The sequence below is a fragment of the Rhinolophus ferrumequinum genome, chromosome 8 (genome assembly GCF_004115265.2).
Source record: "Rhinolophus ferrumequinum isolate MPI-CBG mRhiFer1 chromosome 8, mRhiFer1_v1.p, whole genome shotgun sequence".
Lineage (NCBI taxonomy): Eukaryota > Metazoa > Chordata > Mammalia > Chiroptera > Rhinolophidae > Rhinolophus > Rhinolophus ferrumequinum.
This window is the reverse complement of record NC_046291.1, coordinates 75,075,647-75,103,423: the sequence shown is the minus strand read 5'-3', so window position 1 is coordinate 75,103,423 and position 27,777 is coordinate 75,075,647. Positions and strand designations below refer to the sequence as shown.

At 35.3% G+C, this 27,777-nt stretch overlaps 1 protein-coding gene across 1 annotated transcript in view; it reads right to left on the bottom strand.

Moving 5' to 3' along the window:
* GTDC1 (glycosyltransferase like domain containing 1) overlaps positions 1-26,644 on the bottom strand; it is a 279,276-nt gene extending 252,632 nt beyond the window's left edge. Inside the window, exons 1-3 of the mRNA XM_033113067.1 lie at positions 26,565-26,644; positions 5,679-5,740; positions 2,796-2,999 (exon numbers count right to left, since the gene is read on the bottom strand). Of these exons, the coding sequence (XP_032968958.1) occupies positions 2,796-2,974 (179 nt within the window). The 5' untranslated portion in view covers positions 2,975-2,999; positions 5,679-5,740; positions 26,565-26,644. The remainder of the gene's footprint in view (positions 1-2,795; positions 3,000-5,678; positions 5,741-26,564) is intronic.
* Between the last annotated feature and the right edge of the window lie 1,133 nt (positions 26,645-27,777).

Below are 27,777 nucleotides of genomic sequence, written 5' to 3'. Positions count from 1 at the left end.
TTCTGTTAAAAAGAATCACAATTACGTGGGCAATGATCGGTATCTGCAAAAATTCCTCAGATGGAATGAAAAACATAATTGGAAGATCTGAGAGTAAAACACGATTTTAAGTAACAGTGATTCAGTTCAGTAAAGATACTGCAAAAAGAAAAACAAATGAAATGCCTTTGACACCTAGTCTAGGTATATTTTAATAAAGTAGAAATATTTGACCCTGGGACTAATGACTCATACATTTCAGAACACAAAATTTAAGGCGCATCTTCAGAAACATTTTTCTGTATTTTGTGAAGTTTCCAGAAGGCAAAGCGTTATAATATAACCCAAAAATTACAATAATTACCGACTACTTTTGAGAAAAATAGCTTGTGGAATTTTTGTAATTATAATAAATATGAATCATTCTAAATTCACATTTAGAATCAGCTCTAAATGTGAATCATGATATATTCTTTAAGCTATCAAGATAAAGTACAAAATGATTAATTGAGCTGAAGCAATTATTCTTTTAGTAATAAAATATTTTCCAGATAACAGGCTTATCACAATAACAACTATATGTACAGAAGTTAGAAAAATAACATGTGTACCTGCCTTCAAGGTCTTTCTCATCAGATACTTGTTCATAGTAATTTTGCATAGTAGGCGATATTGGTGCTTATTCATTTTTTTCTTTATGAATTTTGATGATTTCATTTCCCAAATATACAGAGTAAGTAACTGCAAAGCAAAAACTATTCATATCTTTACAAGCCTCCACAGAGATCAGATTTCTCTGATGTAATAGAAGGTTATTCTAGATCTAGGATTGAGTGAGCATGTTTTTTAACTTCGTGTAAGTTTTCAAGCAACTGCGATTTGTGCAAAAGTATTCAAAACAATTATCTGGTAGAGAGTACATGAGTTATCATTGGTCAAATATAACTGTCACTTAAACTGGAGAGGAATACCTTAGTGAGGTCTGATTAGATTAGCACAGTTAACTGCACAGCTTACGTAAATGGCTGACCTTGAAAGATCGTAGATACCAACCACTGTTAGGACTTGGGGTTATGGCTATTAGAGAGTAAAACTTTACATCGCGACATTTCAGAAATCTGCTTCCCAAATAAGACTGTTGCAAAGAGTAATGTGATGGCTATCCTCAAACGCTTCAGGCCTCAAAGGGAGTGGGGAAGCCATGGGCAGAGAAGTGTTTGTCTGAATGGTATCCACATACATATACTTGCAATACGAAAATTTCATTCTGAAAACTGCATAATCAAAATGAAATCTAACAGCAAATATAGAAATGGTTCGTTTCCACGTTCAAATCATAATGTAGAAATTTATTATATCAAATAGTAATGTTAAATAACAATGTGCCAGAAAGTCAACCAGATTACGTGACCTCTAGTAATATAATAGTTGGTGCAGCGAAAACACAATTAAATAAGATGTGACAGTAACGATACACAGTCAGATTTTAACAGAGCAATAGCCTTATCATTGCCTTTAAAACTTTTATGTCGGTACATTCACTGACGTTTCTCATACTATTAGTGAATCAACAATATTCACCTAGCAACAGCAGAATATAAAACATTAAATTATGGAAGGAAAAAATACAGTTGAGATTAGAAAACTACAGAATTCTCAATATGCCCCAAAACAGCACTTTACCTTTGTAATCCCAAGCAGTGTGACTTGAGTGCACACTACTATGCCATCTGACAATCTGAATTCTCAGAGGTAATGCCTGGTTTTCATACACCAAAAGGCTTCTTCTCTAAATGCCCCAAATTACTACTCAGAACAGCAATCTACATTTAAATCTCAAGCTGCTGTGCCCCTGTGACTGCTGCACCTTACAAGCAGCAGGTGGGTATGGCTACTGAAGCCAAGGTGGGTACCGTAGCTTGCCATGTGCCCCTTCTCTAACAACCTGTCTGCTCTAACCCCATTATTTATCATATCAGCTGGCACTCCCCACTCCTGTCTAAAACAATGCAATCAAGAGCATCAGATATGGAAAGCACAGTAAGATAATCTTCCACTATTTGACAATCAGGAGACACATGGCAATCCATTATGAATAGAGAATAAAGCAGGTGAAATGTTCACGGGGGTTCCATTCTACTTGTTCCTCCTAAAACTGTAATCAGTATTTCTCATCCAACTTTTCAGTGTGTCCATAAGTTTTTTTAATAGGTGGCCCTCGTCCCCACGTCATAACAAATCAGAATTCATAATTGAGGTCTGCATTCCCCAAATCTACTCATCCTTCAAGATTCAGCAAAGACTGCCAAACTGTAAAGCCACCTCCAGTTTGGCACAGTAAAAACCAACTTCGCCCTTTTTCATACTCTCATTGCACTTGCTTGTTAGTCTCTACCTCAATCGTCTTTAAAGCCTGTAAGTATATAGACCTTGGTCATATCCATTTTTGAAACCTTAGCTCCTAAAACAGCATACTCACTAAAAGAGGCATTGGAACCAAAAACAAAAAACAAAAACAAAACAAAACAAGAACCAATGTGCCCACGATCAAGTCTCTCGGGCCAAAAATATGTCCTCCACACCCACACTTGTGCATGTGATAAACTCACAAGACAAATTAGAAAAGGCATGTAGATTCTAAATGAGGCCACTTTTCTACCAACTAGGTGTCCTCAGAGTGTCATGTACTCTGCTGCTTCGCTGTCTCTACCATCGTCAAACTACCCAATTACATAGTTGCAGAAAATCTCATCGATGCCAACAGAGAGCAACATGCTTATAAAGGGGACATTAAAAACAGCCTGAGCTCTGATTACCTGTAATGCTCACTCATCGGAATATTCTGAGAGAAGTACAAAGCCGATGTCCGTGCTCTCCAATGCCACTTCTTTGCAGGAAGGGTATAAAGGACACAGTTCTCCAAGTCTTCTTGGAGCAGATCCACCAGCTGTTTATGGGACCCTCCATAGAATGCTTCGACGATGAGAACACTCATTGGCCCTTTCAAACCTGCACAGATTCTACATGATGGGCAAAAAAAAAAAATTTTTTCAAACATATGTATATGTGTATAAAGATTTGTTTTTACATAAAAATAAGTTAAAATATTACACCCAAAAAGCAAATACAAATAATTTACAGACACATTATTATATTCTTTTCAAATAGGCTTGTCCCACTTTTTACAAAAGTATGTAACACTTATGGCTTATATTTTTGTAATCAATATTTTTACATCTCTCGTGTTAGTAAGAAGAAATATAGGTTTTCTTTTACTGATTTCTGTTTTCTTCAGGCCCTAAGATTACTTCCAAAACAACTCAGTATTTTCTTCTGCCCAAGGAAGTGTAAGGTCCTCTCCTGCTGTGATCGCTCCCTTCCTGGGTGAAATGGCTTTGACCCTGACTCAGTAACTTTAGAACTGGCTTGGCCTACAGCTCTGTCTAGTCTTGGACACTCCAAGAGCCTTCATTTGTAAGGCCCTTTCCAGTTCAGAAATTCTCTGACTCTGTAACTCTCATATTAATCTGTGTTTAAATTCCCCAGCTATCAATACCCCCAATCCATACTTAGAAGAAAGCACATTCATATTCAAATCTCAATTCTCTAGTGTTATAAATCTTAGGATACAATATCTTGAGACACTGGACATACCGTGACCACTTCCCCACAAGTGTATATATCCCATGCCCAAAGAAAGATGAAAAAAGTCGGATAAAGCTGTATGCCTGCCAATTAGCAAGGTTTCTACAACCTTTCTTTAAACAACACACCCATTAGAGGGATAAATAATGTTATTTTTAAAAACATGGTCAAATTTTCATCACAGAGGGTTGGCTATCAAGCAATTTTTTTATTTTAATAATATGAAATTTGTTAATGTATTCAGTGAAATGAAAATATATGTATGAATATAAAAACTTTCAATACATTTCAAATTATATGCTATTTCCTGTTAGAAGGATGAAACATAAATACTACATTGTTTAAAAGATATTCCAGATGTTTGAATTTTTCTTTATGACAAGTAAACGGCACTCATTAAACAGCATATTGCTTTTCTTAATAATGTTGTTCCACAAAATAATTATTCTCAACAACTCAGTGATGCTCTTCACTGACAAAACTGTACTTCACCTTGTTCAGGCAAAGCAATGCCTACTTAAATTGCATGTCAAAGCAAAAAGTGTCAAATAGTTCTCAAAGAAATGACTGAAGTAGAAAAAAAAAAGCTTATTGATGTCTGAATCTTCCAATGAGCAGTTTTGGGAAAAAATATCCAAATATATATTTCACTTATGTGCAAAATAAGAAGCAGTGTACCGCAGGTGGGAAAAGCATAAACTCTGGGGTCAGGGTGATACAAGTTTGAAGCTCAGCTCTGTCACTTCCTAGCTGTATGACCTCGGTTTGGACAAGTCACCTAACTTTGTAGGACTCAGTCTTGCCTTCTCTAAAATGGAGACAGGTGTTGTGACGATAAAATTGAAGCATAGTAACTTACAATCAGTAAAAGGTATTTTGCCCCTCCCATTATTAGTATAAACCACCTTACTCAAGGAGAAAGGTTACCTTCAAATTCTCCTAGTATTTTAAAATGAGTAATTTTCAATCATGACCCCGTATCCACCAAGAACAGGTGGGGAAGATAGACATACACATGCATCTGAAATGCAATGGGCATTACTCATTCCTCATCAGCAGCTTGTATTTCAAATATGATTTTGAGAGCCGCGCAGGTTTTGTGGGTAAGAGGTAAGCTCAGAGGCTGAGGTATGCAGAGGCTTGATTTTTTTAGGCCACCTGGAGTCTTTAAGTCTAATAATGCAATGTTCAAAAAGTTACTAAACATTCTCCAGGTTTAATAAAATGGTAGCCACGAATCCTTCAAAAGGAGAAAAATTATAGAAAGTAACTAGAGAGACCAATAAAAGTCAATTCTGAAAATTATATCAAAGGTTTCAAGAAAGAATAAAAGCAGTTTAACATTAATTTGCGTACTAGATCACATCCAGATACCTCCTATCTTGCTTCATTTCCTCTGACCTAATCATGCTAAGGTGTGTATGTCCTGCATATATCCTTAAAAGGTCTCTAACCACCTCCTGTAAAAATGTCCAGAGCTATTTCCCCCAGTGATGAAATGTGATATAAACCACTCAAAAGAATATGTCACTCATATAACCTCAAAGAAAGCTACATCGATCTTAGGGGGCAAAATAGCTTTCTGATTCTTCATTACTCTGCCCTTTTCCATGATGAATCTAGAGCATGTATCACGCCATATATTTACAGATGTTTCTTATGGGTCTGAATCATGTGTTATCTGCAAACCATCAGCCACTGTGGAGGCAGTATGTGTAGGTGCTATTATAGATTCAAGACACTCACTAAGCAGAACTGAATACCAAGCACGTGGGAGGTTGAAAAATAGAAAAGGGGAAAAAAAGATTATAGCTATAGTAGATTTCCACCCCTTTAATAGCTCAGTAAGAAGAGTGAAATGTACAGGTTTGAACTAGCATTTACTTGAGCATTTTTCTAGTGGCCAAAGGGTGTGCCTGCATTTGGGGTATTTTTCTAGGGAGAGTAAGTATGTCCTACCATCTCTGAAAACTATACTTAGTGGCTTTGATTCATGGAAATTTGTTCTACTTGTTTCATGGAGACAGACATATCCTGGCAGTCCCCCCACTTACTTCTATTGCAACTTCTACGGCAAGAAAAAGTGTTCTTCCCTATGGTCTTCTTAAAGCACAACCTGGAAGAAAGATGATTCCCATTAGGTGCAAACAAAAGAGGAGAAGCTGATTTTTAAATATAAGATTCAAACCAAATGTCATCACAGCACATTAAAGAATAGTTCAAATACTTAAGCTGTGCTTAGTTTTGTTTCAGAAAACACTGCTTGAAATAAACAAGCATGAGGTAAAAAAAAAAAAGAAAAACAGAAAAACATTTTGTTAAGAAAGGATTTTTGCTGTAATGCTAGCATTTGCTGGAAGATAAAGGGAATACATTATTTGCCCATTTTAGAAACACTCCCAGCAAACTGAAACCCTGACGTCACAGATGCTCACCAGTAAGCCAGGTGAATACAGATATTCGTGCCACTAGCAATGGCTACGAGGGAGTGAGCGCTAGGGAGCAGCGGTAATAGGGCCTCAACACTGAAAGTACTACCCCAAAGCAAGGAGAGTGTCTCCTTCATGGCTGATGCTATGGCTGTGGCTGTGGCCAAGTGTTTGCCAGAAGATGATGGGTGAGCCTACACACAGGAAAATGTCTTGCACAGGTGTCTGGGTGAACGAACCTACGAAAACATTAGTACCTGTACCCCCACAGACATTAAACCTTGAAACGTTTAAACCGACTTAGTCTATCAGAATTAGTGTGGCATTTTAAAAGTAAGAAACAGCAAATAAATAAATAAATAAATAAATAAATAAATAAATAAATAAATATTTCTTAAATTAGACAACAAATACAAATCCGAAAGCCCAAGTCCATTCTGCCTGACACTACAAAGATGATATTTTATGACATTAAGAAAAGAGTAAATGGCCAATCCATTCTTGTTCCCTAAAAGAACATATAAAATGGTTCAGATATACTTTTATCAACTTTTAAGTTTTTCTGCTGAAATAAGTAAGCTTCAGTTAAAAAAAGAAAGAATAAAACCTCATTTCTTCAGCATATTTTATTCCCCAGATATACCAGATGAATGAGAATCTACCATTATAGTTTTAAGGAAATTTAATTCATTATCAATACTATGATTTAATGATACATAGTTAAATGGTAAACATTAAACTGGCGACATAAAATGAGTCAAAGTGAGAGCTATGACACAGAAATTTTAAACAACTTCAAATTCTACTTAAGATCACAAGAGGTCAAAATGATCGAACAATTATCTACCTTTCCAAAAAAAACCATATTTATAATTATTAAAAGGGAGCAGAAAGTGAAAAATCACAATAGCATTTCATATCAACATTTTTACCAAAATGAAAAAGTGCCATTAGAGTCATCTCGATTAAAACTAATACTGCATTGATAAGATCACTGAGAACAAAAGTAGCCTGAAACCAATGCTGTGAATATTTTTAAATTTTTATTAAAACTTTTGTCAGTGTACCTGCATTTATTTTCAGCTTGACCCAATTTCTTTATTCCCTGAGCCATGATCATTTTCAAGGTGAACTACATTTTTGTCTACCTCCTCTAGCAGTTACAGCTGCTATGATAGTTGAGTATTAATTTTAACAGTATAGATAAAGGAAATTTGCAATATGCCAATGATTTATTGAAAAAGATTTGCTAAGTATAAATACATCATGTGGATTTTTTAAAACTAAACCTAAGTCACATTAGAAACCCATACTTGGCCCTCAGACAAGTATGTGATGTCAATTCAGTTACCTGTAATATTTAAATAATTTTCCAACCAAACACCAAGGAATAATTTTAAGTCACAGGAATTGTTGTATTAATATATTCCACAGACACCTTACTGCTATCAGTTGTAGGAAGGTATGGTTTCGGTGATGATGGTTTTAACGGGTTTAATCCCACACACATGAGAAACTGATTCCACAGGCTAATCCACACATGGCTTGATACCTTACACCTCAATCAGTTGTTGAAAATATATTTTCTATTTGCCTATAAACAATATTTGAATAACTAAGTTTGGCAGAGCAAAAATCAGTGAGCTTAAAGACTAAATGCTTTAAGTCGTGGAAAGTAAAATTTGAGTAGGATTTCCCAATAGGTCACCAGAGGTTTACCTGGTATTTTCTTACTGACCCCTTCCCTTCTGCACCTCCACCCACCAACTCCAACACACCCAGGTCCTATTTAAAAAAACAACTAATAACCCAGCAGAATAAAATAGGGCAGTACTGAGAAAGGTTAGTATTACCTTCCAGCCCACTTACTTATTTTAATGATTCATCAGGGAAACCCCAGTTGTTAAAATATACCTGAAATCTCATTAAATAGTAAGAAATAAGCATGAAAAGATTTCTGCTTTGAAACATGTCACCACTGAGTCCCCTAACAGAACCTGTAAAGGATGAATATGTAACAAAAAGACATTTTGCTAAGACATGTTTCCTCAAAGCATTACACTACATTCAATTATCATATGTGGGCGGGGGGGGTGGGGTGGAAGAAACAACAATAAACAGATTCTATGAAAAAGTTATTTTTAAAAAAACTTTTCCTAAAAATCACACAGAGCAAATTCCTCCTAACCTGTAAAACCTCAATGTAGCCTCTGAAGACTGAAATATAATCTGGCATCAAATGCAGAGTAATAACAATCCTAAAACTATAGGTACTGACAATATTCTAGATAATTAAAGAAAGCCTAGCTAATAGTAAGGAATGAATCAGATTCCTGAGCACTAGTTTGAATTGAAGAAAACGCATCACAGAAACTAACAATCATTACAATACTTGATTATAGCACGTACAACCCCAACATTATGATAACTTCTATAGTACTGAGGTCTTAAATAGCAACATTTAAAATATATATACTGGATTCATACTGAAAAAGATGTAACCCTCTAATACTTTTTTCCCTCCACAATGCTATGGATGTTCTAATATCTTCAACTCTTGACTTTTGTTTCCTGTTTAGGTAACTGAGAACTGAGGAATATGTACCAAAACCAAAATTTGCTAAGAAGACTTATGCTGTTTTTGAGACAATTTAAAGCTATTTTAAAGATACTTTTCCAATTATATGATTTGCGATGATCATTTATTAAATACATGTCTTTTCAAAATTACAATCTTCTATGCATATATGGCTATACAATGTTCCCTAACAAATATTTTCATTCTTTCTTGATTTGGAATTTAACTTTCTGCTTAAAAATATCAGGCACTTATTCCATGACTTGAATTGATACAAATTCTTGTTATAACTGTCAGTAATAAATGCAAATGCAACAAATACTTACACATACCTGCAGTCTCACATCATTCACTTGTTTTCAAATATGCATAATTTCCACATATAAATAGATGGTACATATTACAAATTCATTACCTACATTTTGTAGTTACATTCCACATTACAAAGCAAAATTATAACTATGAAACATTTTTGTGATAAGTTTACTGGTTCAATTTCAGTGACAAATAAAATACGAACCCTCTTTCAATTTTTCATTGCTATTACTTTCATGAATAATTTCAAACTATAAAAGTAGCAATTAATTAGGTCTTCTGAATACTAAAAATATTTCAATTTGCTGACATTTTAAAACGTGGCAGTATATGTATGGATCATAGAAAATTTTACCACAGAAAATCATCTCATCACTCATTTGAACTATTGCATTACCCTTTTAATTACCTCTCTAGGCTACCATACAATCTGGTTCCCATCACATCACTTTCCATAAACCAGCCACAAATAACCTTCCAAAATGCAAATCTGACCAAGAAGTGACATGTTCAAACATCTTCAACAGGTCTCGTCAACTTATAGATAAAACCCAAGGTGCTTACACATGGCAGTTACCTTCCTTTTCGGGCCCCTCCTTCTCCTCACTACAGCCTCATTTCCCTTTCTCCAACTTCCATCCCTCGTCCCTCACTTCCCAGACTGCACTGTGGCAATACCAAGCACTCACTTTCACACAGCTATGTTACACTTCTATGACTTCACACCTTTATCTCTTTTTCCGTTAGCCTTCTCTTTGTGTTCACCTAATGAACTTTTCTTAAAATTTCTGCTCATGAATCATCAATTCTGTGAAGCCTTTCCCTGAACTTCTCTTAAACATGACTTCCTGTCTACTTTGTACAGTACCGATTGGTACACTTTTTTCACTCTATTTCCTTGTCTTGCTTCCCGATGGGACTGCAAATCTGGAGGATGGGACCATGACATTCTTTTCCCAGGGGCTATCCCATGATTGGGCACGTCGGTGACTGTCACTAAGTTTCTGTAAGCGTGGAACTGAAAATCGGGAGGAAATAGGAACTTGATTCGCCTGTAAAGGACGTTGCTTTCACTTAGCACAGGTCCCAAGCAAACAAGTGTCACACAGCACTTGCTTCTAATGATTTCTCAGTGTTCCTGAAGTCTAAACTAAATCAAGCAACCAGTATATGAGCACATTTTTATTATATTCTCTTTCAATGACTCTTTTTTTCTTATTGTTAACAGAAATCAGAATTTATGGGAAATAATAACTGTTTATGCGAAATGTTTGTTTATCTTAACCTTCTAATACAATAGAAGTAACAATGATTAAAGAAATGAGAGAAACACCGTAAGCAATTGAATTCTAGGCCAAAGCAAGTTTGATGGCCTACGAGTGTATCTGTGAGATCCACGGATTTTGAAAATCACCTGCAGTTTTTTTATCTGTTTGATCTATCGTTATCCTAGTTTAATACTATAAGTGGAAGTTGATGAGAAGCCAATTCCCTCACCATCAATCTGGAGATCCCATTCCACATTTAGTAATTAGGTTTTTATTTAACGGGGAAGAAAAAAGATATCTTTAAATACTTTCTGCCAACAATTATTCATTTTATAAAAGTTTGACAAGATGAATAATGTATTTGCTTTCTCAAAACGGCATTTCTCCAAGCCTTCACCTTCCTGAGAGGGGCTGCAAATCAGTTCAGTGGGAGAAAAACCGGGCTATCTGACCCATTCGGATGTGGATATCTAAGTGAAGAAGCCCGAGTGTATCACACTAGAGAATGTTGGCACCATCGTTCAACCACCTTTTTATAGAGGAAGCAATGGAGAATCTTACCATCACACAGACTAAGGGACAGAGTAAGGGTCTTCTGAGCCTATATTCATACGAGTGTATCTTTCTGTTCTACTTCCCTGCAGGCATGTGATATGACATAAGTAAAAGGTACCTCCATTTTCTAGTCTTGAAGATTTGGGATAAATATCAATGTTTAGTCATTATAATATGTAAAGGAGATATACTGCAGCATATATTTATAAGCATGTGGAATATAAATGTACTGTAAGATGATAAATATATTTATTACATATTATATTTAATAATAACTCCGAATAGTTTATAACTCTAGGGCATCAGTGGTGTAAGTCACACAGAAACGAATAGTATACAATTAGGGCGGTAAAACTCAAGCCTTTGTTCTAATCTCTGGTGGCTCCTTCCAGAGTCCTGCACAATTATCCCTGCCCTGACCCCACACACCTCTTATCCTTCACACCCAGGTTCTAGACTGACCCCTTTTTGATAGGATAATAGGCCTTAAGGACTAGGATGAAAGAAAGACAGTATCCAAGATTCATATAAGAAAGGTTGGAGTAGGAGGAGAGGTCAGTCCTATAGGTATATTAATTCTATATCATAATTGACTACAGTCGCCATCCAAGTCCGAGTCTGCTTGCTATAACCACCTATAGGACTTCTCTGTACTTATCACTTGTTGGCTATACTTACATGAGAGATTGTGTAATACCCGTATCTTAACTGCACATTAAGTCCCAGGAGGACAGTGACCAGGCCCGCTTGCTTACCACGATATCCCCAGAACCGAGCACACAGAACGTGTTCAACAAATGTGGGTTGAGTCAATACATCATAAAGCCCTTTCGCAATGGCATTGACAATTTCTTCCTAATTCATCAAAGATCTGTATTATCAACCACCGTCACCCCTTACTACCATTGATTACTATTTGCTCTCACAGACAGAATCTGATACACACATTCTACCATCATCTGAATGTACCAGGTGGCATCTTACTCTATTTGAAATGCCACACCTCATTCTAAGGAAAACAGTTCTGCCAGCAGCCCTCCTGAGGGTCTTAGAAGCCACGTTTCATGCCGTGGGCAACTATCTCTGAGCTGACTGGACGCTACAAGAATATTTAACACAAGGACAGTCGTGACTATGACCTGGAAGGGTTCAACTGGTTTAATCCTTAGACTAGCAGTTTTGTATTGGACACAAGCATTACCTTGGTTTCTATGTCAAAATTTAACTCACACTTGATGTGAGCAAGGTAATTATAAATATACACACCAAGGACGTTTAAAATAAAATGCCGAATTATTCTGGAACTGGTGAGTTTCATTAACACTTTTAAGAACGTAGTCCTTATTAACTAAATAAAAAATTGTTGAGAGGTTTCCCTCTCCAAAAGGGAGGCACAGATCACATTTTCAGTTATTTGGAAACAGAAATAGCAGAGCTACTCTAACACACAAACATTCTCAACGTTCTATTTGAAGTGCAGCAACCCAGGCAGACATGGGTGGCATTCGCTTGATGAGCTGAAATAAATGTCACCAAGAATAAAGTTCTGGATTTATTCACTTCCAGTGAAAAATGAAAAGGGCATAATCTCACAACTCAATCTATTTATCAGTGAGGGGGAATCAACTTAAAAGAAATGCAAAAACCTAGCAGCTTGGGAGGCAAAAGAATATCAGTTAACACTTGGGAGAAGAAAGAGAAATTTCCATGCAGGACTAAAAACACTAGAAATAGATATCCTTGCTACCGATGTTAGACACTTTTAATATTTTTAATATTCATTTTATGTAAGTGAAAGTCAGCCTGCAGTGACAGAGTTTTTAAATTGTGTTAGGAAATGTGAGGTAAAGCCAGTATTAGTATCTGTCTTTTAAGATTCAAATCAATAAAACCATGTTTTAAAGATGTATATCAATTAAAATATTTAGTGACCGTTCTCTCGTCTCCAAAGTTCCACATGAATATAGAAATTTATGAGAAGTAGGACTAGTTAAAAGTATATTTTCTTCTATTTATTTATTGCAGCAAGTTTTTTTTTCTAATTGCCATATATTTTTCAAGAATCTCCTGATTTGTCAATGGTCTAAGACATTTGCTGATGGGTTAAGAAGCCAACACTAGAAAAACTGGACAGTCTACACATTGTTAATGATACATTTTAAAAGCCTAGGAGACCAGTTTAGACTGGAGCTGAGTAAATCTGGGGCTAATAGATGTGGTAACGAGAGCTGTATCACTATTTTTAAATATCACAAGGGGCATATTATTAGCTACCCACTATTATAAGAAAAAGAGTCAGTCTGATAATAATAGACTGGGATTTTCAAATCCTGAAGATATTTAGGATTGAGAGTGTTGAGGTATACACAGGCATACACAGCCAACAGCATATAATTTCTAAAAGATCTATTATTCTCCATAGTTTCTGCAGAGGAAGCACAGACTCGCCCATATCATCTGACACGCAAGTTTCCACCGAGGAAAAGATAAGTAGCAAGAGCTCAGTTTCCTGATTGGAGCAAGCACTATGACTTTTATCTATTTTGTGGCCTTGTCTGTCACTATTATCTCTTTATCAACCTGTTTTTCAAGGACACATTCCAGTGATATAAATATTGTGTCTAATGAAGCAGAGACCCTACAGTAAAGAGGATTCTTTGCAAACTACCCAAACTCACACTCATCCTCATCATCTCTTAAGGAAGTAATTTCACACTTTGCAAACAGTGTGTTCAAACAGAGTAAGGTTGCTTAGGAGTTAATTAATTCCCTTTTGCATCTCTATCCAGCATATATATGCACCATATCTGGGACCATAAATCTCTCTACTGGATAAATTAGCATTCACAGTTAACAAACAGCTTCAGTCACCGTAGAGAGAGATTATAAATTGAACTCCTAAAACTAGGTACATAATATACTGGATTTTATGTAATAGTTATTCAATTGATCTTAGCGGAATTGAAGTAAAGGAATACTTTGCTTCCGCTTATCATTCCACTTGCTCCATGCACTAATGTCCCTTGCCCTGCCCACCCCCAGTTGTTTCCAAACTTTATGGCAAGAACTAAATTTAAAATATCAGATAAATTCCTTCATATTGTTCAGAGTAAATGCCTGCCAGGAGCAATGAGTTACGTCTCCCAGGAGTACTTGTGTGTTACAAGGGAGCAACAGGTAATAACAAAATTTCAGCCATCGGCAAGGTAGATGAGAATAGTTTGTGAATTAAAAAGACCCTTGTCAAACCCTGAAAAGGTAGACTGAAGGCTGCTATCTACTCTACTAATACATAAAGCTTGAAAACTGTGCATATCTTTTGATTCAACAGTACCACTGTTAAGAATTAACCCTGGAAATCTTTATTGAAGTATTTGTCCAAAATTGAAATCAATCAAAATTTTCAACAAAAGGAATCTCTTACTATTAAATTATTATGATGAAAAGTCATAATGAAGAACATTTATTGTCACGGAAAATGTTTCACTACTGCATAAATAAGTGAAATGGATATATAAAAATATATAACGAAATGAATGTACAAAAATGAGAGCGCACACATCGTCACACGTAGACATAATCACGGTAGAATTATGAGTGATTTTGTTTTTCTCTTTGTGTTTCATTTTATTCTTCAAGTTATCGTCATTGAATATGTTTCAATGTACAATTAAAAGAAACTATAAATTTTTCTTAACTTTAGGGAAAGAGGCGAAATTGTGTGAAATAAGCCAATTACTAAAGGCTTACTCCCATTCAGGACTTTAAAAGTACTTTTCAAATGATTTTAACTACTATTGCTATAAAAGTTTTTATTAGAAAGCAAGGGTTAAATTAATCAGCAAGAGTTAAACTAACAGGGTTACAGTTATTCACAAACACTGTAATTTGGTTTTGCAAATACTGCTTGTCTAAAACATGAAATAAAAGTCATAATTAATTTAAAAATGTACTTGAATTTAGATAATTGTAAACAGATCAAGATCTTTACTTATATATACAGAATATGGAGCTATACTTTGACAGAGAATAGTAGAAGCTGAAATACTCTTCTGGTACTTAAATTTTGAATAGGAACTTGGGGAAGTATAGCACAAACTCAAAGTTTTGCAGTTCAAGTAAAATGTCAAAATTAATTTGTGCCTTAAATAATTAAGTATGGCTCTTGAAATAAGGGAAGATACTTAATTAAGGTGAATAAAATTGAAAACTTCTACTTTCACACTTAATTTCCTAAGTGTCTGCATTAAGAAAGCAGAAAAAAAAATGTTATTGCATAATCATCCAAATGTGTTACACATGTTAAAAAAAAAGAGACTGACCTACTAGAGATAGAGACACAATCTTGTCATTTTAAAAGCCTGTCTCCTCATAACCATTCGGATATGTGCTGTATTTATATACATGCAATAAGTGAATGGATACTCAATAAACATTAACCGAGTGGCAACTCAGACTTGGAAGAGAAATGTTTTCAAATGGAACCTCCAGGTTCTCGTACTTTCTACAATTTTAACACCATGTTTCATTTTCAAGTACTAAGGACTAACTCCATTATTACTGGAATTGTTTTCCAATGCAACTGTGTTTCATCATATTTCATTTTTAAAACCATCTATACTGAAAAACTTAACTTACAAATCTAGAAAGAAAACAACCTACCGCTAAACATACATATTTCAGAATTAACCTCCAGAAAACACAAAAATACTAATAAAATATGAAATATGCAAACGCAAAAATCAAAGACAAGCTTATCATTTCATCTATTTTTAAAGGGACACTAAGAATACACCTATCAATATATAACGTTCCATGTTTTAAAGTTAGCAGGAAGTTGGTATGAGAAAGAAATCCCAATCTTTAGAAAGCGCCGTGTGGCATTTTTTAACTTTATTACCACTTTGTTGCCTCTCTGGCCCAGAGCAGATCACCTCCAACATTAGTACTCTGACCTTATAGAAAAGTGACAGATAAAGTTTATGATGAGAAAAATGAGTTTTTATGGGTTTCCAAAAGGGAATTCTTATGACACTAAAAGCCATATAATAATATTGATTTGATAACCAACTTTTTTACTGCCAAATTACAGACTTAAGATTTCTGGAAAAATATCCAAGTGAATTTGCAGTAAAATACAATGAAACAGAAGCTTGAGTTCATCATAAACAGTCTGCAATCTCTTTGCTAACTTTAAATATACACGTAAAATGAGTTTTTAAAATGAGGTCTTCTTTCAAGTTTTCCGTATCCCAAAAGGTACCTTTTACGTTGGGACTGATGACCTGCCTCCTGACATTTATCAAAAGTCACTTATTAGCTCGCACCTTTTTGAGCAAATATTTGCCATGCCCATTCCTTGTTTCTTTCTGTTGTAAAGGCAAATATACAGTGTACAGAAACAAGCATTACTTTCTTGTAAAATCATCCTCAAAAATCAATTAGAATATTCAAAATATTCCATTCTCACAAATGAAAATAAGTTGCTTGCTGAAACGACAGTCTTCCATTTCACTGCCTTAAAAATTAAGCTGGCATGGATAATAAAAGTGTTTTCTTACTGGATATGCTTGGCATTCAAATATTTTTAAAACAAATACTAATCCATAATTAGATTTCACAGGCACAATCTATAGAAAATAGAATTTGTTTTTATTTTTCTGAAAGCAATATTAATGACTTGATATTATAAAACTTATAACAATACCATCACTTTCATAAACCTGTAAACAAACCTGCAGATGAATGTTTATTATCCTTTCAGTCTAATTTTTACCATTCACTCATTTAGCAAATATTTCTTTTGCCTACTATGGGCCCATCATGTTCCACGTGCTTGTGGATAAATTAGGCAACAAAATTAATGTTCCTGTTATCATAGGAATTTCTTTCTAGTTTAGAATAAAAAAACAATTATCAAGTAAATGTACATCGAATGGTGGCCGGTGTGACAAAAAAAAAGTAACATAGCGTAATAGAGGATAAGGGTTGCTGAAAACGGGGGTTGGGGAACCCTTTTTTAAATAGGGTTGTCAGAGAACACCTCACTGACGATGAGATGACATCTACACAGAAAACAGAAAAAGGGGTTGGGGGGCTTTGCAGATCTGGATCTAAAGCTCTCCAGGCAAGTGGCACAGCAAGATCCTGAGATGGAATATGCGTGGCATGTGCAAAAAGTAGGAAGGTTTGTGTGAGTGCAAAGCATAAACAAATTTGTTTTACTCATCAAGCTTTTATTGAATGATTACATTCTAAAAAATATGCTGTTTTGTGATATTAAGATGACCCAAATGTAGTTTCTGGCCTCAAGCATGGATAAAATTAAAATACAGAGTGATAAATGTTACAAAACATTTGAGCTGGGTCTCAAAGAGAGACCAACTGCACGTTCTACTTCAGGAAGATGAACCAAGAGCCCAGAAACTACAGAGAGCCAAAGTCCCAACTACAAAGACAAGTGGAGGAGAGACTCCGGGCTCACTCAACAATCATTCAACCCTTTTCTCCTCTTGCTTTCTTCTAGAATTCAGGCTAAAATCCTTGATCTCCCAGGTGTGGGGTTGGGAGGCATGGTCCACAGTGCTCCAAAGTGATGGAGGTGGAAAGAAGACTCCAAATTGGAACATGCCTTCTACGGGGAGCCACAATGCTGATGCACAACTCTGAACAGATCAACAACCCACAGGGCTTCTGGCCGACCCACCCCAGACCCTGGCATTTGGCTCTCCTTCCAAGCGCTACAGCCTCAGCCTTTCTCATCATGTTGAACCTCAACTGCATTGAATGTCTTCCATTCTTCCTCTGAAACTTACGTATGTCTTAGCATCAGTCCCCTACTCAAAATCCTATGGTTATTTCTTCAGGAGACAGAATTACTTAACAAGAAACAAGACTCCTTACAGTTTTGTTCCAAGTTCCTTTTTTGCCTCAATTCCTATCACTCTCACAGACACATCATTACTCCACACAACAGACTATTACCATTTTTTCAAACAGTCCATACACATTTCCACCTCCGAGTACTGCTAGTGCCGGTTCTTCTTCCTGGACCCCTTTCACCTCTACCACCTGCCAAATTCCTACATATATATAGTTCAAAATTCCATTCAAATTTTATCTCACTCATGAAGGCTGAAGTCAATTGCTCACTCAAAGTCTGCCATTCAGAAGGTTTTACTCCTTCCTCTGTAGTACCACCAAACTTGGCTTCTATCCCAGTTAGAGCAGAGACCACAATCCCATGTATAGTTACATAGCACATATGTGTATCTTCCCAACCAGAGTTCAATTCCTTGGCAGCAAAGTTTGTGTACAATTCATGTTTACATCTATGGACAGCCTACAAAGTACCTTGCGCACAACAGCCATTCAATTAATGTATTCTGAACTTTCATCAGTCAGCTATAGTAAGTCCTCACCTTAGAAGGGAAGGGGGAAAAAGAAGTATTACTGGAGAGAAAATTACAGCAGCATCAAAAAAGTGAATTGTCCAGGCATTACTACTGCATTGACCTATTCAAATAAGTTCTAACTCACTGCAGGTATCAGTGAAGAGAAGCCAAAGACAACAGAAAGTAAACTATGAGTGCTTACTGGGCAGCATAAAATAAAATTAGAGGAATGGGGAAAGGCAAAGCATAAAGCTGTCTATAATAGCAAGCATTACCAAGGAATATTAAAACAATCCATTTAACAAATATTTATTAAGTGTCCGCTGTAGGCCAAATACTATCCTGATTGCTAAGAATATAAGGGTGAAAACAGTGAGAAAGGGCTGAACTTATACGTGCAATATTTTTAAGTGCAAAGTGTTGGTCTAGAAATTATTACTTTCTAAAGTGTGACCAAAAGAGCAGCTTAAGGGCCAAAAGAGACTTTCGATACCCAATTACGGGTCCAAATCTAGGAAACTATCTTGCCTAAATTGTGATTACGTAGGAACTCTCTCCCACGACTGCTTCTGAATGTTAAAAGGGCTTCCTTTATTTTCAGTGACTATAAACTGCTCATATAGAAAATTTGAGTTCCAGATACTTGAATACATTCCCTACTCTGAGATGAGCTTTGTCCATGCACAGGTTATTTTAGTAATTAAGGTACCAACAACTCTGCCATCATGAATGAAAAGGGGCTAATTTATTAAAATAGTGTTGCTATATATGAGATGTAGTATGGGAGATAGTGGATAGCAGTTGCTTTGTCCTCTGAGATTAAAATAACAGAAACCAAATGGATATACAACAAAAGGAATTTAGGTTAGACATTGGAGGAGTTGTGAGGCACTGATTCACACTACCAAGGTATACTCTGAGCCATCTCTTCTGCAGATTTTGAAAGAAGAAGTAGCCTGCTTTCTTCTAAGACAGTTTAAGGCAAAACAAGCAGATGTGAAGATGAATTCTTAGTGTTTCTTTTGGACATGTTTTTCTATGGAAACATAACCATTTGCATATGTATGGAAAAATATGAACCTTTCACTCTAAGAATTAAAAGAACTGATATATCTAAAATGCCATCTAGGACAAAATCTGATTTAGTATGCTCCTAGCCATGAAGCTTTCATGGATCTAATAACTCCTTCTTGTAAATCAACGTCAATAATATAAATTATCAAATAACCTGTTTGCCTTATGAATAAATCCAAATTGCTTACTTCTTCAAAAATTGAGATCTTTATATGTGAGTACTACAATATCCTTGTTTAAACAATAGTCTATGCATAGAGTAAAAAAGAAATTACATATTGTATTTACTCACGGAATACATGCTCCACAAAAGCACTAATAGTAAGCCATTTTGAGGATTTTCCTATGACCCTTGTTACTGAATATTTTCCACTCAAAGCAGCGTGGACACCTTTACATTGATGCCCCCTTAGCAATATCAAACAAGTCTATAAATGTAGTCCACAACACCTCACAACTTAAAAATTTTACTGTATAAATGACTTATGCCAGTAATATTAACAAGTATATTTCTTACTATTCATTCATCCATTCATTCATTCAACAAGTGTTTACTGAGATTTTACATCTAGGCATTGGGCTAAGTGTGAAGACACCAAGCTGACATAATTACAGTTTCTGTCCTCCGACATAGAAACATAACATTACAACACCAAAACATATGTACTGGATGTCAAAAGAGAACTGACAGCAAGTTACTATGTAAACCAAGTACCCAGAAAGTTCAATGGTCCAAGCAACTAACTATGCAAAAGAAGTGGGGAAGTCTGTCCAAAATCTTGGGATGGCTCACTCATCTCTGCTCTCCTTCTCCCTGCCTTCCTCCAAAATAGAGGCCGGATAGCTAATATTCAGTAGAGGCTCTGAAAAGCTAATTTCTGTCCCATTCTAGAAAAAAATTATATGGCACACTTTTGGCCAGTGAGATGTAGGTGAAAGTTTGCATGACGAACGGGCACCCCTTTCTAAAGAACAAGACAAAGCTCCCCATGAAGGGAAGGTTTCTGAGCTCCCTTCACTTTTCTTCCTGCTTCAAAGTAAACACAGTTTCTTTAGGTATAAAAGTCATCTGTAAAATAAGAAGCAAAAGTTATACGCTAAGGATGGTGGAAAAGGAAGATGTTACCTGGCTCCCTGATACCTGTAAACTAACTGCCTCCAGAGTTCTTATGCCAGGAGACAAATAAAATCCTACTCACTTAAGTCACGGTAAGATTTTCTACTATTTGGAATCAGAGACATTTTTTACCAGTAAAAGAAAGCTATAAAAAAGAGGAGATATTTGGGTTACACAATCAATGGCACCACCTTCATTGATTTAGACTATGATCTCGTCCTTTCTAGCCACAATAAATAAAAACTATTTTGAATTTGCATGTCCACAACTATCCTATAATTTTTAGTAATCTAGATTACTTTAATAAACATACTCCAATTTCTCTGTGGAAATGTATTTGTTGCATACAAGGTCTGACAATTAAGTTTGCGAACTTGTTGCAACAGTGTTGCTAATATGAAAAAAGGTTTTTTTATATTAAAAAAAGGTGGTTTTTTTTTTTTATATCAGAGGGATTATGCATTATGAATTTGTAACCAAGTCTACTATTTGGAAGTATTGAAAGGCTGTGTGAAAAAGTTAGACGACCTAAACTTTTCGCCAACAATTCATGGCTCTTGCATCACGACAATGCACCAGCTCACATTGCACTGTCTGTGAGGGAGTTTTTAGCCAGTAAACATACCTGTATTGCAACATCCTCCCTACTCACCTGATCTGACCCCAATGACTTCTTTCTTTACCCGAAGACAAAGGAAATATTGAAAGGAAGATATTTTGATGACATTCAGGACATCCAGGGTAATACAACAACAGCTCTGATGGCTGTTCCAGAAAGAGTGCCAAAATTGCTTTGAAGAGCGGAGTAGGTGCTGGCATTGGTGCATAGTTTCCCAAGAGGAGTACTTCAAAGGTGACCATAGTGATATTCAGCAATGAGGTATGTAGCACTTTATCTAGGATGAGTTTGCGAACTTAATTGTCCGACCTCATAGTCATTACATGATTCTTATTTCTTTTCCTAACTGAAACCTCAACCCCCAAAAACTATAATAATATTTTTATAGTATGGTATAGATAATTCATATATATAATATATACATGCAAATAAATAGCTGAAGATTAGGAAGAAAGGGGTAAGGAAAAAAGAATGGCGAGAGACAAGGAAAGAGGAACCTAGCTTATTTGAAAGTATAAACTATGTTTTTCAATTTTGTAAGCACTTTATGATAAATGAGCTTTAGGAATAATGAAAGACCACAAGATAACAGTACCTTTTAAATAGGAAACACTGCCCCCAACTTGAAATCTGTTTATGAAAAATTTTCAAAATTGAAAAATATATATCCAACAAATATTTTGTATCCAATTTACCACTAGCATTATTACATTATAATATCCCACCTATCTGTAGTAATCTCCTTAAAATAACAATGTATCTCTATGGAAGTTTCTGTTGGACATATTTTAAATGTGTATTATTCTTGGGATAGTTTCTATTGTACAGGGCTGAAAAGATTCATTAATTTCAATCACCATCAACTCCATATAACACATACACTTTTTCTGCCTTTTTTGTTCAAATGTATTTCATTGTGGCCATTCAGAGGAAAATTACACATTCCAATAACATTTGAGTTCCTCTCAGTTACCCTTTCAGTGGTTAAGGGTAATGATAGAGTAAAGAAACGTGTTCTTTATAGGCTCTTCTTTTCTGTGTTTTTTTCTTTTTTCATTTGGTAGAATTTCAGCTTCAAATCTCTTGTGCCAAAAAGCAATGGGTAATGTTTAATGCTCTTTCAAACAGTGGCTTACTTTAGAAAGAAGGGGAATCAGAGTCCCGAGAAATCACTCTCATTCTCCACTTTTAAAGAGTCTTAGCATATGAAATAAGCCATTTCTTATCTTATTTTCCTAAAATAGAATTATGGAAGCATCACAGGTTGGGGTGGGGAAAGGAAATAGAATTAGAACATTTTCAACAATCTCTGAGTATTGGTAGGGTCTAAAAGGGTGAAATTATTGAAAGTTCTAGCCCTAACTTCAGTCAACAACAAAAAATCCTATATATTTATAAAACCTGGTATTTATATATTCTTTAGCATTATTCATAGGTAGAGGTGTCCTCTGTAAAATAGATAAAGCTACCTTCTATTCTTCCTGGGACTGCAAGAGTGGGATAAAGAAGGATAATAAGTAAAATTTAAGATAATATAAATGCCTTCATTTTAAAACCAGCATTCAAAGACAATCTATGACAAGCCATGTGAACTCAAAAAGCATATTCCGAGAATGACAAGTCTCCTTTGTTTATATCATCTCAACTTCAATTTCACCTGCAGTTATCTCCTTTAAAATAAATACGTCGAGGGCCCTTACATGATATGAAGTCCTTTTTCCCAGGCCCATTTTTATTTGGTTATCTTTTTAGGTGCACTAAAAATTGAGTTTACAATAAACTGAACAGACAGCGTACAAAAGGCTTTTAGAACTATACCATATGGTCCAGGAAGGGAACAATCTGGACTAGCCCCATTTCAATCTGCAAGCTCGTCCACCTCTATAACACATTATACCACTGTAATAAAATATTAAGATGAAAACGTAAAAGTGAAAATCATCTATCTTTTAGCATTACCGGGCAACCATACTTCTGCAAATTTACTGATAAACTTAACGAACATTTACTTTAATTCATATTCTGAAATTTTGGTATGCAACACCAGGCACACAAACCTAGGCCACTATTCATTAGAAACAATATTTCGGCAGGGATGTGTGTGGGTATTCAACTTATGCTTCAGAAATTTGGAAGGGAAAAAAAAAACACACTTTTACAAGGGGCATATTGGCAGGAGCTGATGTAACAGATGACACATTCTTGGAAATCAAATAAAAGCAATAGGGAAATAGCCATTGTTGCCTGGTGAAGGCCTAATCACATGGACACAGCTGGAACCAATGTAGATCATTCATTAATAAAATGGTATTGTAGTAGCCCCTTTTTCATGCATTTCAACTGCTGCTGCAGCCAAATCACTGAATTTCTTTGTTTGATGTCAGTAAGATTGTTTTAATGAGAAATTTGAGAAGATTTAGGACAAGGGGGAAAAAATCTTGCTCTGTTGCTAAAAATGAGACTAGCTCAAAAAGCTAAAATGTCACTTTACCTTGCAATCGACTTTCACTATCAGCAGCTTAAAATATGCAGCGTAAACCTGAAAAGGGGGAACTCATATGGTACTATGGATAAAAAGTGAGCAGTGTGAGATGTCACAGAAAACATATGAAATACTTGTGAAAGTATTCTACAGCATGATAATATGTCAGGCAAGGGAAATTAAAATGTATCATAAATTGGGGGGAATCAAACAACTAAATTAACACATAACTCTCACATGCAATACTCTCTATTGAATTTTAACACTAAAGTATGCGTGAGAGAAGATTATTAATATGTTTGACCACATAAACTTAAAAAAAATCACTATTTGTTATTATATGTTTCTAATATTTGACATCAAACATGATATTCAAATCACCTACCCAGAAGTTATGTTTAAAATCTGTACTGATATTCAAATGAAATAAAATACTAGTTATAACTATAAACATGGTATTTAATATAATAAAATACAACCCTAATTAAAATAATAAATTTAGTATTCATCGAATTTGGCTGGCATCTCTTAATAAATTTATTTTTCCACATTTCTACAAATATAATGATTAAGTTACTATATCATAATTCCTACAAAGCATATAATATCAAATTGTAAAAATACCATAGCTTTGATATGTGTTCTGAATTAAAATTGTAGAATGTATTACATACAAAAATGAAAAACTCAACAACACTTAGCAAAAGAACTGCTCAAACACTACAGGTCTGAAATATATTTCTACTATGCCTCTGTGTATAGTTTGAATAAACAAATAAATAGGACTATTCATGCTGCAATTCCAAAGTCACTGAAAAATATTATGTCAAGATTCCTACCAATCAAAAATATTATATATTCCTACCACAGAAAAGATAAAGGGCTAAATTGCCAATAAAATTATACCACTGGAAAAAATGTGTTTAAAGTCAATGAATAGTATTTGACATACCATAAACATTATTTGACATATGTGAACATACAGAATGAAAGAATTTTTGATCTGTATTATCTAAAACCACCAATTCTAATATTATCAGACCTTGGCACAAAGGATTCAAGACACACAGTTATGCACTTAACTGGACCAACAGGAAAAAAAACAGTTTCACTGGCATTCCTTCTCAAAAATGTCATAATTTTAAAGCTTAAAATGTTGACCTAAAGATTTAATGGATATAACTTAACAGGCATCCCACCCAGATTCATTTCAGCTGCTCTACAGAAAAAGCCACTTAAATACAAGTGAAAAAACAGCATTGGGGAATAGAGAATCATACCATTTATTACATGTGCATAATATACAAAGCAATTTGAGTATTTGTTTGTTTTGTTAAAGTAATGAGCCAATATGTTGCTGAACCTGTCTTGAGAATGAGGGAAAATAACAGGTGAGTTTATTTAATGCACACTTCTGACATACCTGTTCGACAAATCCTTTTCATGATTTTAAAGTATGTTCTAAATTAAAAATAAATCTCTAAAAATTAAACAACTGCTAGATTATACAAATTTATCTTAATGTACTACAGAGATTTGTATTTCCCAGTATATATGGCATATGAAAATGTTTTACATTAATAATTCTAACACGAACCACTGTTTACTTTCTTTCCAGTCACATTTGTTACACTGTTACAGAAATATATGAGTTCTTCCTCCCTGAGTAATTTCTTATTGCCAAAAATCATTGACAACTTTTTAAAATGAAAAGCAGTCAAAATAATATCAATCTCTTTCTAAGAAAACATATCCTGCCTATTTAAACTATTCCTATCTTGATTACAAAACATTAATTTTTAAAACATATCACTTGAAAGTAAATCATTTGTTTTTGCTTAATACAACCGAAAACATTTACATTTTGAGGAACATTCAATGAAATTTCATAGAATGCTTACTCATAGTGAATATCTAGTCTCCTGCTCAAATCACTGGTTAAAAATCATAATGCTACATTTCCATACCCCTTGTAATAGTAGGTCACCACCTAAAATTTAGAGAGCACTGGGAAGCTAAAATCACTTCTACGTTTTATCTTGCATTTTGATTTCAAAGAAAAAAATTTTTTTAATTAAAATTTATTGGAGTGACAATTTTTAAATGCACATCCTTATATTTAATGAAAGTTCATCTGGTTATCCAGCAACACTTATGAGACATTCTAAAAATGAGTATTCAATTTGTGAAAGATATGAACTGATCCTGAGTTTTAGACAAAAATAAAAAACAATGGCAGACTTTCTGGTCTCAAAAAGAGATACCTTAAATAATACTGAATGTCAACTATAATTGAAAAATAAAAACAGTTATCTTGACATAAAAATCCATACAATACAAGCAACTATCACTTGGGAGTTTGTTCAAATAATAAGCTGTGAAGCAAGACAAGATTCCAACCAATCAAAAATATTGTGTCAACGTGACCAAAATTAGTAATATTCGGAAGGGTTTTCTGAAAAGTGTGGCAAAAATGCAACTGTGAAGGAAATCTCTAAGAGAGCTGGAAAAGGCAAACGCATCACAAGCTTCTATAAGTAACAGTGCCATCCACTAAATGGGGAAGTTGTGAGAAGAATGATGTTTCCATTTAAGAAAAAAAATTTGTGTTCATCACAATGGTCTTTGTGAAGATAGAGGAAGACCAGGGAAAAGAAATGACCTAAATAGGAAAGACTAAGGCTGATGACATCCTTCGGTGATGCTGAGAGGGTGGGCCTTATGAAAACCACCGCCAGAACCAAGCTACACAAAACATTTTGGCTGCCAGCCTAGAACAGCGCCAGGCTGTTTGCGGGGGTGGGGGGTTGTTCTGTGTGTGTGCGTGTGCTAGACTCCCCTATTGAGACTGTGGGATTGTCACTTTGATGCACATAGAGAACAAAGAATAATATAGTATGGGGTGGGAGGGGATTATTTTGCCCCTTTAAATTCAGATTAGCATTTTGTTTTCTTCGACAGGTCTTGAAAAGACACACAAAACAAAAGTTATGCTGAAGAATGGATCAATTGCCTAAAGAAATTGCATGAGTACAATATTGTTGACAGTTTAAAAGCGATGTGAGAGATTAACATTTCAAAAAATCAGACTTAAAAGTCATATGCGTACCTGTTTAAGAGGCCAGAGACCAAGAAATACATGATTCACCATCACATAATCTTTTTTAAAATCTGATAATATAAAGGAAGGCCATAAAACCTGGCAAAAAGAAAAGGAAGTAATATAAGTATTATAATTTTTAGGTCACTATTTAAAGGCAACTGTGTCTGCTGCTATTCTGACCTTAATTTCTCCAGAATTAATCTGATTAAAAGATTATAACATTAGAATCTGAATATTTTATGCCTTTACAGGGAAAGAGGTGATAAATGATCCAAAATGTTTAAAGGATTAAACCACAAATCATCTACAAAGTTGCCACAGACACAAACAGGAAAACCGTCTCTTCTATTCAATTCTGTACTAGAAGCAAAGCTAACACAAATGAGAAAGCCAAGTGTGTGCTGTTTCAAGCTTCAACTAAATATACCACCTGAATCTGGTGAACAAAATACCCATAAGCTATTAGCTCCTAGAGGTATGACCTCTTTCTCTGTAATGCACAAGATAAGTAGAGGTAGAGGTCCATTTTCTACAAACCAAATGAAAAGAAAGAATGAACTGTGACAAGCCCAGATCCCATGCTGGCAAATTTTACACTAAGCTCAGCATCATCTAGAAGCAGTATGTTTCTCCCTGCCAATCATGGGAAGGGAAAGTTGTGAAACTGATACAGTGTTGATGAAAAACACCAAAGGTCTACTAGTCCCTTCCTCCAGAACCTCTCCGCTGAATCAACTGTTAAAAGAAGACCAACGGCTGTTACAGAAATAGCAAGAACTAAAGCACCTGCCTCAGATGTCCCACGTGGAGGCATGGAGTATTTACCACCTGAGCCTATCTGATTACTGACAAAATGATCTCCTGCCCAGTTTTGTTCATGGCCACAGATTCCGATAGCAAGTCACGATCAGTGTCGGGAAAGGCGATGGAGGAGGGAGAATTTGAGGAAGAAATCAACTGAGAACAGTGGCCAAACTTCAAACAATAGACATGCTTCTCTTCCTATGCAAATTAGTTCCCCTGCACAATACTTTGGGACGACAAAACCTGTGGTAAAGGTTTCAGAAACAACGATTTACTCAGGGTGGCAAGGGTAAGTCTGCCATGTAGTCAAAGAATGCCTTATTTTGCTCCTCATTGTTCTCCTTTTACATTTCCTTTCTTTCCTCTAGGATACACTGCTGATGCTATTACCAAATGGACACTGATAGTTGTGGCA